Here is a 14456-nt window from a genome sequence, read left to right on the forward strand (position 1 = left end):
AAGGAAGGAAGGAAGGGAATTTTACACACAAGAAATTTCTTGTATCTCTTGTATTTTAGGCTTTGCTGATGGTTTATTAAATAATTTCAAATAGTTGTTCATTTAAAACAAAGGTAAAGTAGAATTCCAATTCTGTTGATCCCAATGTCATCATTTGAAAGTATTTTATCATTGCAGATGCCACCATTAAATATCACAATTAGACACAACAGGCAATCACTGAATTGCAGATGCCACATTTTAAACATTTATTAATAAAACTTCTGGCCCAATGCTGGGTTGAAAGTCAGGAGTTGTGGTCCTAGAGACCTAGTGAAAGACAGGCTGCTATATTTTTCCATCCTTGGGGTGAAGATACAGCACTGGCCATGCCAAGCATCAGCAATCAGCAATCAGCATGGGTTGGGGTGGACATAGATTTTAATGTGAGAGGATCCTCCCAGGTGAAATTACCCACCAGAGGATTAGAACACTTTGGTTCCTCTTCCTGTAGATAGGTGTATTGTCACTTTCCACATCCTCCAGAAAGCAAAGGACATCGACATTCTATAACCACCAATCACATCACTTCCATTCATACTATCCAACATTCACTAACAGCTACATTTTGAGTGTCTACTATGTGTATGGAAGAGATACAGTTCTTGTCCTAAAATGAATTCAATGAAACAGAAAAATGCCATATACACTCATCCTCCCTCCCCCCATTTTAATGCTTTATAAGAGAGAGGAATGTTTCTTCTAAAGATGAAACTGTAAGTAGCAAATGTCTATAAATTATCATTAAAAATGGCTATCTCACGTGAATTCCCCCAAAATCACTCCTCACTGGGCTTGGAGTGAATAATTTTCCACAAAAATAAATAGATTGCGGACAGAAAAATTTTACCCTGATATTTGTATATGTTAAGTATGAAACCTGTATTACAAACATTTTAGTAAAGGAAGCATTCTGAAGTAGGTGGCAATGCAACAGTAGTCTTTGAAATAATGATTGCTGGTGCCTATTGTCCAGTTTCTTCAGTTAATAAAAAAAAGTATTTATGGAGTCAGAAGAAAAATGACAAAGAGCTAGACGTACGTGATCATTACAAGGAATCTCGCTTCCCCCTTCCCAGCAACAAGGAAAAATTATTCATCAGGCATCACAAATGAATGGGGAAAAACTAAAAAGGAAGATGTAAACAAATGAGGACAAGTTTTTCTTCTTTAGAAGAACAACAATATCTCAAACAAAAAGATTCCAAGGGGAATTGCTGTGGAAATTTATCAAACTGAGCTGTGTCAGTGACAAATTAGGTGCATATTGTTCTTTTACAACCTTAGATCCAGTTGCAGAGTCCTGGCATTGCTGGACTTCACAAATTGCAGTGTCAGGAACTTGCTGCTTGGTGGACATGATAAGCAGCTCAAAGGTTATCTAACAGTAATGTATCACTTTGTCACGTTTCATAGTGTTTGCTGTAATAAACTGATTCACTACCTGTGCGTTGCTTTTACTAAGAATAATAAAACTTAACTATCTTTCTGGATCATTCTGATTTGATGTTCTGCTAAAAACATGAGTTCTTTTTCCTGAAAACTAAAATCAAGTGTTAATTACTTATGCTATTCCTGCAATGTCAGAGGATTCAGGAAGAGGATGAAAAAACTGATTAAAATACCTGGAACGAGCTCCTAGGAGCCCTGAGAGTGAATATCTCTCATATATCTCATAAATATAGAGAGAAGAGGGGCAAAAGAGGGGAGAAAAGAAGTATCAGGTGTGGCCCTCAGAGCTAGGGGATGTTGAGGAACAGGGTTTGCTCTGTTATAAGATAAAGTAAAGGTGCCAAAAGCAGAAAGAGTATTTCTGTCCTCCTTCAAACAAAATAGAGCTGACCGCCAGGCATGGGGGCTCACACCTGTAATCCCAGCACTTTGGAAGGCTGAGATGGGCGGATCACCTGAGGTCAGGAGTTCGAGGCCAGGCTGGCCAATATGGTGAAACCCCATCTCTACTAAAAATACAAAAATTATCCGGGCGCGGTGGCATATGCCCGTAGTCCCAGCTACTCGGGAGGCTGAGGCAACAGAATTGCTTGAACCCGGGAGGTAGAGGTTGCAGTAAGCAGAGTTCTCACCAATGCACTCCAGCCTGGGCAAGAAAGCAAGACTCTGTCTCAAAAAAAAAAAAAAAAAAAAAAAAATAGACCTAAAGAGGCCGGGCGTGGTGGCTCACGCCTGTAATCCCAGCACTTTGGGAGGCTGAGGTGGGCAGATCACAAGGTCAGGAAATCAAGATCATCCTGGCTGACATGATGAAACCCCGTCTCTACTAAAAATACAAAAAAATTAGCCAGGCATGTTGGCGGGCGCCTGTAGTCCCAGCAACTCGGGAGGCTAAGGCAGGAAGATGGCGTGAACCTGGGAGGTGGAGCTTGCAGTGAGCCAAGATCGCGCCACTGCACTCCAGCCTGGGTGACAGAGCGAGACTCTGTCTCAATAAATAAATAAGTAAATAAAGCTAAAGAGCCAAGATCCAAGAATAGCCAGAAAGACAATAAAAGACAGACAAATATGATTTTCAAACGGGACAGAATCAATTACCGGGGAATTGAGACTGTCCTCAGAATCGCTCTGGATGATTCTGGGGGAAAATAGGGTTACTGGAATGATTTGAGTGGGCATTGTAGCACAGCGAGATTGATGGACTTTGAAATCAAACCTATCTGGTTTTAAATCCTGTTACTATTACTTTTTAACCATGTGACTGTAGGCAAGTTGCTTTACATGTGCCATATAATAGCAATGATAATGCTAATGATAATATTAAGTATTTATTACATGGTAGAAATCAGACTAGGCGTTTTGTATACATCATCTCACTTAATTCTTACTGCGATATTATGCATAGTTTATTATCACTGTTTTTGAAATCCATTGTTTTAACCACCCAACCACGACTACGTGCCTCATCCCTGTTTTTCAGATGAAGGAACTGACACTCAAATATGTAGAGTAACTTGTCTTTCAGAATGAAACAAGATGGGTGAAAGGAGTTGACCTAGAACTCTATTTACTGTCCCCAGGCTTTACTCAACACACTTACATTAGATTTTTATCAGGTATGCATATTTAAGAACAGCAAAGAAAAACACTTGCTATATTCGCTATGACATTCTCATTTTATTTACAGCTCTATTTTTAAGACTATTCATTTAATTAAGACTTTGTAAGAATGTGAAGTTTCAGGATATAAAAGTGTTGACTGAGCCACATCCCCTTGTGTGAAAAACAAGATTTGTGGAAATCCAAATGCATTTTTATTTACTATTGACCTTATGGGAATAGAAGTATAACTAGAAACAAACCAAGCAAATTTACTAATGACTCTACTCAGCTGGGAGCATTAGCTAGGGTTCTATGTCCTAAGTCTTTGACCTGGCTTTGTTACTATAAGATTATAATCTCCTTCTAGGCAAGGACCATCCATGTTATTTATGTTTGTCTCATCTACAATACATACTATAGCTCCTATCACAGAATGGATGGTCAATAAAACAATAAAATATTTTTACTTATCTGGGCTCTGGTTTCTGGAGGGTTGGATTTGAATCATTGTTAAAGTCCCTTCCTAAGCCCCAGTTGTGATCTTAGATCCAACTAAGGTCTAACATTATAACAGTCTATTTATATACTGGATTCAATATCAATTCTAGTATGTACATGTAAATCTGAAATTGTGCTGTGTCCATGACTCTCCTTACAAACCACAAAGTTCCAGGTTATATAAAATTAGCACTTTGTAACTGCTTTTTATGATCATGCTAGTAACTTTAATAGATATAGCACTTTCTAGCATGTAAACCACTAGGTATATTCTCTGATTTTGTCTTCTCATCACTACACTATTTAAGAAAATATTGTCATCATTTTCCTTATGTGACCTGCTCAAAGACACAGCTAACAAATGCCAGAGACTGGAAACCAAAACCAAGAGTCTTAGTTTAGTGCTCTATTAAAACACACATCACATTATCAACTTCATCACCATCACCATCACCATCATCACCATCACTATCACTATCACCATCATCATTATCACTACCATCATAAAATTGACCATATAACTAACACATCTACTTCTAGGCTGTGGCTAGACACTAAATCTAGTAGAGACATTATTATGAAGTATATGCAGTTCATCTTGGTTGCCTTCCCACTTGTTCTGCTCCCTGATAGTTGCCCCAAATTTTAAAAATCACGTTTCCAAGCTTTTTCCTTCAACGAATCTCTCATTTCCACAAACTGCTATTCTCAACTAGAGGGCAATAGAGAAGCAACCTCTTCTAGGTATTTCACAAAGAGGTGGCAGCTGTAATGGTGTGCTAGATCTGGCTGGTATGGGTTTTCAAGGGCTGATTGCTAAATATTCAGAATTTTTCAGCCTTGATGGGAAAATGGCAAATGCTACAAATCAGAGTATTTATTCAGAATTTTTCAGCCTTGATGGGAAACTGGCAAATGCTACAAATCAGGGTATTTTTTAGACAGAGAGCTGGTTAACCAATTCACTACTATTGTGGTGACCTGTAGACCTCATAGGATTACTTGCATTTTAAAAAAGTGTTTATTCAGCATGGTAGTGGCATCAAAACAGACACATAGACCAATGGAACAGAACAGCAAGGATAGAAATAAATCCATGCATTTATGGCCAGCAGATCTTCAACAAAGGTGGCAAGAACACACAATGAGGAAAGAACAATCTCTTCAATAGAAGGTGTTAGGAAAACTGGATATCTAGATGCAAAAGAATGAAACTGGATTGTTGTCTCACACCAAATACAAAAATTAACTCAAAATAGATTAAAGAATTAAACATAAGACCTGAAACTGTAAAACTACTAGAAGAAAACATAGGAGAAAAGCTCCATGACATTGGTCTGGGTAATGACCCCAAAAGCACAAAAACAAATTCAAAAATAGACAAATGGGATTTACATCAAAATAAAACGTTTCTGCACAGCAAAAGAGTTAATATCCAAAAATACATAAGAAACTCAAACAACTCAATAACAAGAAAACAAATAACCCAATTTAAAAATGGGCAAGGATGTGAATAGAAAATTTTCAAAAGAAGACATACAAATGGCCAATGGGTACATGAAAGAATGCTCAACACCACTATCATCAGGGAAATGCAAATCAAAACCACAATAAGATACCATCTCATGGCTGTTAGAATACCTATTATCAAAAAGACGAAACATAGCAAGCGTTGGTGAGGATGTGGAGGAAAGGGAACCCTGGTACACTACTGCAGGGAATGTAAATTAGTACAGCCATTATGGAAAACAGTATGGCAGTTCCTCAAAAAATAAAAAATAAACTACCATATGATCCAGCAATCCCACTCTGAGTATATACCCAAAAGAATTGAAACCATTACATCAAAGAAATTTCTGCACTTTTACGTTCAACCCAGCACTATTCACAACAAGGTATGGAATCAACCTAAGTGTCCATCAATGAATGAATGGATAAAGAAAATGTGGTATGATGAAATACTATTCAGCCTTCAAAAAGAAGGAAATCCTGACATTTGTGACAATACGGATGAACCTGAAGAACAGTATGCTAAATGAAGTAAGCCAGGCACAGAAAGACAAATGTCACATGGTCTCATTTATTCGTGGAATCTAAAAAAGTTGAATTTATACAAGCAGAGGGTAGAATGGTGGTTGCCAGGAGCTGGCGTGGGTGGGGGGAGATGTTGGTCAAAGACACAAAGTTTCTCTTAGACAAAAGGAATAAGTTTGGGCAATGTACTGTACAGCATGATGACTATAGTTAATAATTATGTACTGCATACTTGAAAACTGCTAAGAGAGTAGATCTTAAATGCTTGCCCCCTAAATTAAGTATGTGATCTCCTCCCCTAAAATAAGTATGTGAAGTGATGAATATGTTAATTATTTGATTTAGCCATTTCATAATATATACATATATCAAAACATCACCTTATATGCCATAAATATATACAACTTTTATTTGTTAATAACACCTTAATAAAATAAAACAAGCATTTAATAAAATCCAAGCAATGAGTTGGTGAATTAGAGAAGTTTCTACAGTATGATGGAAAATACCAAGATATTTTCCACAATATCTTGGTGGAAAAGAGATCCTTTCCCAGCACCTCTTAATCATAGCAATAGGTTAAGCTGATCTTGGATAATAATAATTACTGTTTATTTACTGCACACTATATCCTAGTACTTTATACACATTTATGTCAGTCAATCCTCATGAAAGCCCTGTGAAACATCATCTCCCTGTTGCAGATGGAGAAACTGAGATCCCTGGAAATCAGGTGACTCAACTAAGATTATACAGGTAAAGGGAATAGCTGGTATTTGAGTTTACCTAGTCTGGGCTCCATTGGTTGCATACTTGCCACTCAGTGTCCCTGAATAACTAATATAATGGTGTTATTGGCAAAGATAACAGAATTGTTAAAGCTTTGCTGAGAAATTTCCTCAATAGTAAGTTTAAATATATATATGTGTATTAGATGACTCTGGCACTCTTCTCCATAGAAGCAGAATGGTGACTTAGATAATCCCATGGTCCCTCCAGGTCTTCTAAGTTTAAGATTCTGTACCACACACATATACACCATGGAATACTATGCAGCCGTAAAAGGGATGAGTTTGTGTCCTTTGTAGGGACATGGATGCAGCTGGAAACCATCATTCTCAGCAAACTATCGCAAGAACAGAAAACCAAACACCGCATGTTCTCACTCATAGGTGGGAACTGAACAATGAGATCACTTGGACTCGGGAAGGGGAACATCACACACTGGGGCCTATTATGGGGAGGGGGGAGGGGAGAGGGTTTGCATTCTGAGTTTTACCTGATGTAAATGACGAGTTGATGGGTGCTGACGAGTTGATGGGTGCAGCACACCAACATGGCACAAGCATACATATGTAACAAACCTGCACGTTATGCACATGTACCCTAGAACTTAATGTATAATAATAATAATAAAGATTCTGTACCACAAAGCTATGTTCATTATTATCTAATGTATGGGTTAGATTGTTGAACATTCCTTTGACCATCTTCCTCGAAACTAAAGGTTTTGGGGGCAACTCCTATCTTTTCCATGATTAGAAAGGGCTTTCATCGCAATTTTCAGGGCTCTCCCCACTTCAGACTGCACCTTCTCCTCACATTTGAAACAACATTTTGTCCAGGAGAAACCCATCACAAATTGTGTCAAACTTAAAACACAACAAACAATTTATCTTCAGAAGGTTGTCATAATTTTCCTGATTATATTTGCTAATTATTGACGCTCTCCCGGTTTACACAAGAGATTTGTCCATCTGCTTCCCAGTTTGAACATGAAATAAATTTGTGAAGGCAAGTTTGTGACAACAGCTTCACTTCTCCCAGGCAACAAATTATGATGCTACACACTCAACTATTATATTACTTCAGAATCTGCTCAGAAGGAAAGAGATAGCTAATCCCAGCACAAACTAGCTGAAAGACCAGCAAATGGCAAGATCATAAAATAACAGTAACAGCTAACACTTACTGAGCACTCACTGTGTGCCAGATACCACTCTAATCACTCTATGTATTAACTCTTTTTATCCCACCAAGTTAATTATTTCCAGTACGCCTCACTGTCACTCTAGAAAAGTTACCTATTCGCAAACAGTAAAGATAAACTTGACCAGCTTGACTCTAGCACCACAAATTATATTCTCCTAAGCTCAGTTTCCCTGACTCATTGTGCTTCCTGATATCCATACAGTTAATGGATTATATACAAGGGCAGAATCTAAGAGATAAATACATTGGGTCTAAGCAATCTATCTCCAGAGTCCATTCTTCTAACTCCTACACTATATTGCACTAGTGAGGAAATTAGAAACCAAGTAGACGGAGTGAATTCACTAACGTTACAGTTGTTAGAACACAGACTCACAGCATCTCAAGATTAATATAAAACAAAAATATTAAACACTGGTATTCAAGCATTGCATAAGAATACTTCTCAATATTTTCAAAAGAAAAACCAAAACGAACATCTTGTACCAAGTCTCTTTACATTACATGTCATGCCAAGATCATCAAGAAAATCAGGTAAATGTAACTGGATCCTAATCTTTGAATTTAATTTGAGGACTAGACATAAACCATATTTATTTCATAGCGTTTTACTTATCATTTGTGAATAAAATTACAAAGCCCAATATTTAAAATTATTACCTTCTGTTAGTTACTACGGTGAAACATATGGAAAGCAGTAAACTTCAAGAGAAGCATTTAGTCAAACACATACTTAGCCAAACACATCCCACATGTCCCATGTAGGAACCGACACTTTTAAAAACCATGTCCCTGTTACTTTCAAATGCATGTCACTGTAATTACCACTTACCAGAATTCCTCTTCCTTAGTATCAGAAAGGAAGGTTTACAAGCATTAAAGTCTAGTGAAAAGCTGAGGATTTTTCCATCTTCCCCCCTGGATTAGAGGTACTGGTTAACAAAATCATGCTGAGAAATCCTGTCTCTTCTTCTTCTCCACTACCTCAGTAACTTCCCCACAGGTCTTAAATTCCCTCCTGAAGCAGTGTCAATAATTTAGGCATTGCAGTTTGCAAGTGCCCCCAGAATCTAGGTAAATGAACTCAAGAAGTGAAACTCTACCTATAAATTATTAAATTGAAAGCTCTCAAACTCAATGAATTAGAATAACCTGAGTATTTATTAAAATGCATCCCTTCAGAGATTCTAATTTAGTGGGTTTGCAATAGGGCCAAGGAACCTACATGTTAAACGAGTATTCCAGGTGATTCTGGTGCTGAGAGTTGATTTAAAGGCCATGAGCAACACAGCTCTATTCAATATCATAGGCACACAAGGGATGAGTGTCCATCAAAGGGAGGGAAGTAAAACAGTACAAAGGCATCGGGGACAAGATGGTAGTCTGCATGCACTGGGCTAACAAGAGGTAAGCCAAGGTAGGGAGGCATGGAACTATGAAACTGCTGGCATTTGGATGTGGATGACTACCAAAGATTAACTCTGCCTACCCAAAAAGTCTGTTTAGCTCCTTATATCCAGCTTACAAAATCACAACACAGATATTAAAATCAAGCCTGGATATGAAACATTTATGTGGTACAGAATAGAGGGAAAGGTAGTCATGGAAGGAGCCTAGTTAAGTAAGGGACATTGGACTCTAAAATATATCTAAAGACAAGAGCATCAGTGATATTTTTGAAAATCACCAATTTTTTCAAAGTTTCAAATTTAAGGCATCATCTTCAGCCAGAGGAAAATCTCCTGATTTGTCCAAGTCATGAGGAAATAAGAAAATGCTCTTTCAATCACTCCTTTTAAATATCTTACCTTCTACGTTGCCGGATCCCTGATAAAATCAGTAGTGTAATTGCAACTATGACGATGCAAAATATCACACCAAATATAATAATCCAGATGGGCACAGATGGGTCCATGGGTGGTGCAAGTGTGGAAGGGATTTTTAAAAATTCCAGAGTTTGGTCATTTAGAAAGAAAGCACCGTTGATCCGGTTCTTGTTCATTCTAAAATGCAATGATAATTAAAAATAAACAAAATAAGACAGAAAAAAAAACTATTAAGACAAAGTACAAACCTGTTTCTCCATGATTATAAACATCTCTGTAAACAAAGCATCCTCTTGGCAGGAGACTTCAAGTTGACTAGAAAGTTTGCTGAGGGCAATCATGCGACAGTTTCTCTTAAGTTACAACGCTAGCTGCCAGAGGGATACCCATGTATCCACTGCTGCCCCCATTGTTGTGAATGTCCAGAAGTCCTGAGCTTTGAGCTCTGTCCACCATGTTTTATTTCCTGAGAGGTAGTAAGGTAGGAGTAGGGATTCGTCTCTGGAGGTAGGGCTCTGGTCCTGGACCAAATTGAGGACGAACTAAAACAGAGCCGGCGGGGGGTGGGGGAAGCAGCTTTCCATCAGACATGCCCACCAGTGTGCCATGTCAGTTTACCATTGCCATGGCAACACCTGGGAGTTACCACCCCTTTCCATGGCAATGACGTGATGACCCCAAAGTTATTACCCTTCCCTATAAATTTCTGCATAAATTGCTCCTTAATCTACATGTAATTAAAAATGGGTATAAATATGACTGCAAAATTGCCCTGAGCTGCCAGTCTCTGCCTACAGGGTAGTCCTGCTCTGCAGGAGCAGTCACAGAGCAGTAACATCACCGGAGATGTAATACTGCCTCTTCAATAAAGTTGTTTTCTTCTACTTCTGGCTCTCTCTTGGATTCTTTCCTGGGCAAAGCCCAAAATCCTCATGGGCTAAGCCCCAATTTGGGTTTCACCTGTCCTGTGTGAGTAGCATCTAGATTAGAATGACAAAGCTCTATTTAAGGTGGCTTACATAAATATCACAGCACCCAAAAGTAAAATTACATGTAAAATATGGGTGATGAATAGGAGAAGTAAAGAAAACCAGAAGCAAAAAAGAAAACATGAACCAGGAGTGGCTTCAAATTCATCAACTTGATCTTGATCTTTTTTTTCCTTAATTCAACAAACATTTACCAAAAACTTACTAAATATCAAATACTGTGCTAGATGCTGGAGATACAACGTGAAATTAAAATATCAAGGAGCTTACGGTCTAGAAGGGTGACAGATTAGTAGATCCACAACCACGGTGCAGTGCAAAATGTTCTGTGAAAGAGGCAAATACGGGCACAGTGTGAGCAGAGGGAAGAACCAAGTACACCACTGTGAGAAGTCAGAGCTGCTTTGCTGTAGAGGCCATTTTTAAGCTCTGTTTTGAGGGACAAGTAGGAGTTTATAGACCAAAGTATGTAGTGAGCACAGGAATGGAGACAGGGTAAAGTAAGACTTGTTCAGCAAACTGCAGGTAGTTCCATAGGACTAAAGACAAGTAATGATTTAGGAGTTCAAAAGCTTAGAAAAACGTTACTTTTCCTAGGAAATATCTGCATTTTTAGTGGTGGTGGCAGTTAAGGAGAGGTTGGTAGCAAAGACTTATTTAATTGAAACCAAATAAGTGAATTTCTAACTGTAAACTGGAGAGTCCTTGGAGATATTTTATGACCTTTACTGAATTCACATTACGCAAGCTGCTTTTGTCTACCTCTAGAGCAGCCTTGGAAAACAGAAACATAATGCGAGCTTCATGTGACTTAAAAGTTTCTAGTAGCTGCACTAAAATAAACAGATGAAACTAATTTTAACAATGTATTTTTTGTCCAATATATCCAAGAAAACATAATTTCAACATGTAATCAGTATCAAGTTGACGTTGCATTTTGCTTGTTTGTTTTTTGAGACAGGAACAATCATGGCTCTTTGTAGCCTCAAACTCCTGGGCTCAAGCAATCCTCCTGCATCAACCTCCCGAGTAGCTAGGACTACAGGTGTGTGCCATCACACCTGGCTCTGTGTGTGTGTGTGTGTGTGTGTGTGTGTGTGTAGACAGGGTCTCGCTATATTGCTCAGGCTGGGGCTTCACATTTTATTTTGTACAATGTCTTTGAAATTTGGTTTATGTTTTACACTGTGAGCACACCTAACTTTGGATTAGTCACATTTCAGGTGCTTAATAACCACATTTGGCTGGTGGCTACGGTACTGGACAGCTCAAGTCTACAGCCTGATAGTATGGCTTGAGAATCTCTGCAGGCCAGCACCAGGCTATCAGGAAAGACTCCTTTAGTAAATAAATATCTATGCTGAGGCATGATTACTCATGGATGAGAAAGTGAACTCTAGCCAGATAATCTACAACAAGGGATTTTTATCCAACAATGGAATATTTTATTTTGTCATAAACCAATATTGATCATCTGAGAGCACAAACTTTTCCACAAAATAATGAAACCCACTGCTAAGATATAACTCAGAGAAAAATGAAAAGTTGCTCTGCATTCTCATTCTAACTTCCTAGTTGGTTAACCCTTTGTTACTTGCTTACTCTAGGCTTGGAATGTATTCTATCACCTCGCAGACCTACTGGAAGTTCTAGCTCAGGCACATATTAAATCTGCTACACCACTGGAATCACCAATTGGCATCAAGCATCATGTATATCTTTCAGCCAAGAGTGGTGCTGAATTAGGCCAGGCCCTCACAAAAGAACTAAAACAGACATCTTGGAATTAGTTGGTCACTTCTTTACCTCATACCATGTATACTCTGTATTGGTAAAAAGTCCAGTACTCTGTTTTGTCCATTTCAACTATTTTACTTGAAATGAGAATTCTGTAATTCTCATTCTGTTGGCTATTCCCACTTCCTAAATAGTTTATCCTGCTAGGACCTTTGAAATAGACATTTTGTGAACAAATTCATGTACTTCCTGGACCTTCACCCTACGCACTTTGTGTAAAGGAATGACCAACCAATTCTGAGATGTCTGTTTTAGTTCTTTGTGTACTCTGGAAAACAGGAAAATTCACTGGATGTGGTGGCAGCATGCCTAGGTTCAAGTCCTCACTCTTTCTCTTTCTAGCATGGTGGCCTTAACAAATAAATTAATCTCCCTGAGCCTCAGTTTCTTCATTTATAAAGGAAAGATAATAATAATTACTCAAAAATTATTGGTGTTGGCTGGGTGCAGTGGCTCATGCCTGTAATCCCAGCACTTTGGGAGTCTGAGACAGGAGGATTGCCTGAGGCCAGTTCAAGGGCAGCCTGGACAACATAGCGAGACCCTGTCTCTACAAAAAAAAAAAATTAAAATTAGCCAGGCATAGTGGCACATCCCCCTAGTCCCGGCTACTCAGGAAGCTGAGACAAGAGGATCACTTGAACCCCAGGAGTTCAAGGCTGCGTGAGCTACTATCACGGTACTGCACTCTAGCTTGGGCAACAAAGCCAGACTTTAAAGCCAGTCTCTTAAAAAGAAAACAAAAAAATTGTTGGTGTCATTATTAAATGCCACAGATGTATAAGAACATTCCTTGTGAACCAAAAAGTGGTATGCAAATATTAGGTGGAACTAGTACTATTTTGCCCAATCACTTAGATTCTTCAGCCTTGAAATTCCTATTATTTGCTCTCTAAACACCATCTCCTTTTTTTCACTCTATCCTTCCTTTGTAGTATAGTTTCCTTTATTTTCATCCAATCCTGATGTGCCCTACTAATTCCCTAACATAAATTCTCATTCTGTTGGCTATCCCCACTTCCTAAACAGATTCTCTTGCTAGGACCCTTGAAACAGACATTTTGTTGTGAACATATTCATGTATTAATACTTCCTGGACCTTCACCCTAAGCACTCACTCTTCCTTCTCCTATCAACTGAAGGCCTGGTTTAACCCAGTGCCTTCATTTTCCTTGTAGCCCTCACAGATCACAAGACATGAAAAAAATCTTTTTTCACATGAAGTATGATATTTTAAATTCTTACTCCCTAAGTGGTGAGAGTCTTAACAGCATTCTTAGTGGCAAAAGTGAAGAAGCAATTTAGTCCAAACTTTCTTGTTAGGGCAGATTCAATCATTGCCCATTGGTATAAATCCTCAGTGCCTTTGTTTCAGCAAAAGAAACAGATCATGTTCACAAAAACCTTTGACATTTGATTATATACTCATTTTCTTAAGTGTTAACATTTTACAGAGAGCTAATGAGTTATTCCAGTAGGTATTTATCCTTGGTAAAAATAATAATATGTATTTCAGTAACTTGTAAATCTTTTGTGGGGAGAGCTACTTTGTTTTGTTCTAGTTTATTTCCTGAGCTCATTTTTTGAGTAGACCTTTCCCCAACATCAATCAAATGTGGTATTTGAAGTTTTGACACATACTAAATGCACAGTAATTGAAAGAAATACAAGTTGCATCCTACTAATTCTTGAAAGTCATGAATTCGTTTCACTTTTGAGTTTCTTACGATCATAAGGAGGGAAGGAGTAAAACTGTCAGGAAGTAGGCCGGGCACGGTGGCTCAAGCCTGTAATCCCAGCACTTTGGGAAGCCGAGACAGGTGGATCACGAGGTCAGGAGATCGAGACCATCCTGCCTAACCCGGTGAAACCCCGTCTCTACTAAAAAATACAAAAAAAAAAAACCTAGCCGGGCGAGGTGGCGGGTGCCTGTAGTCCCAGCTACTCGGGAGGCTGAGGCAGGAGAATGGCGTAAACCTGGGAGGCAGAGCTTGCAGTGAGCTGAGATCCGGCCACTGCACTCCAGCCTGGGGGACAGAGCGAGACTCCGTCTCAACAACAAAAAAAAAACTGTCGAGAAGTCGGGAAAAATAGTAAAATACTTGAAATGGGCAAAACAGAGTACTGGACTTTTTCCTGATTGTCCTGCTGAAAGCACTGTTCTAGGCAATTTCCATCTCTTATGGTCTTTGAGCTATTTTGCAAATCCATAAGTTCTTGAAAACTA

The 14456-nt window shown here is 38.6% G+C and overlaps 1 protein-coding gene across 1 annotated transcript in view; it reads right to left on the reverse strand.

Annotated features, from left to right (window-relative positions):
- CLTRN (collectrin, amino acid transport regulator) overlaps positions 1-14456 on the reverse strand; it is a 38114-nt gene that overhangs the window by 2907 nt on the left and 20751 nt on the right. Inside the window, exon 5 of the mRNA XM_010366062.2 lies at positions 9426-9620. Coding sequence (XP_010364364.1) covers positions 9426-9620 — 195 coding nt within the window. The remainder of the gene's footprint in view (positions 1-9425; positions 9621-14456) is intronic.

Source organism: Rhinopithecus roxellana, chromosome 7 (genome assembly GCF_007565055.1).
Source record: "Rhinopithecus roxellana isolate Shanxi Qingling chromosome 7, ASM756505v1, whole genome shotgun sequence".
NCBI lineage: Eukaryota > Metazoa > Chordata > Mammalia > Primates > Cercopithecidae > Rhinopithecus > Rhinopithecus roxellana.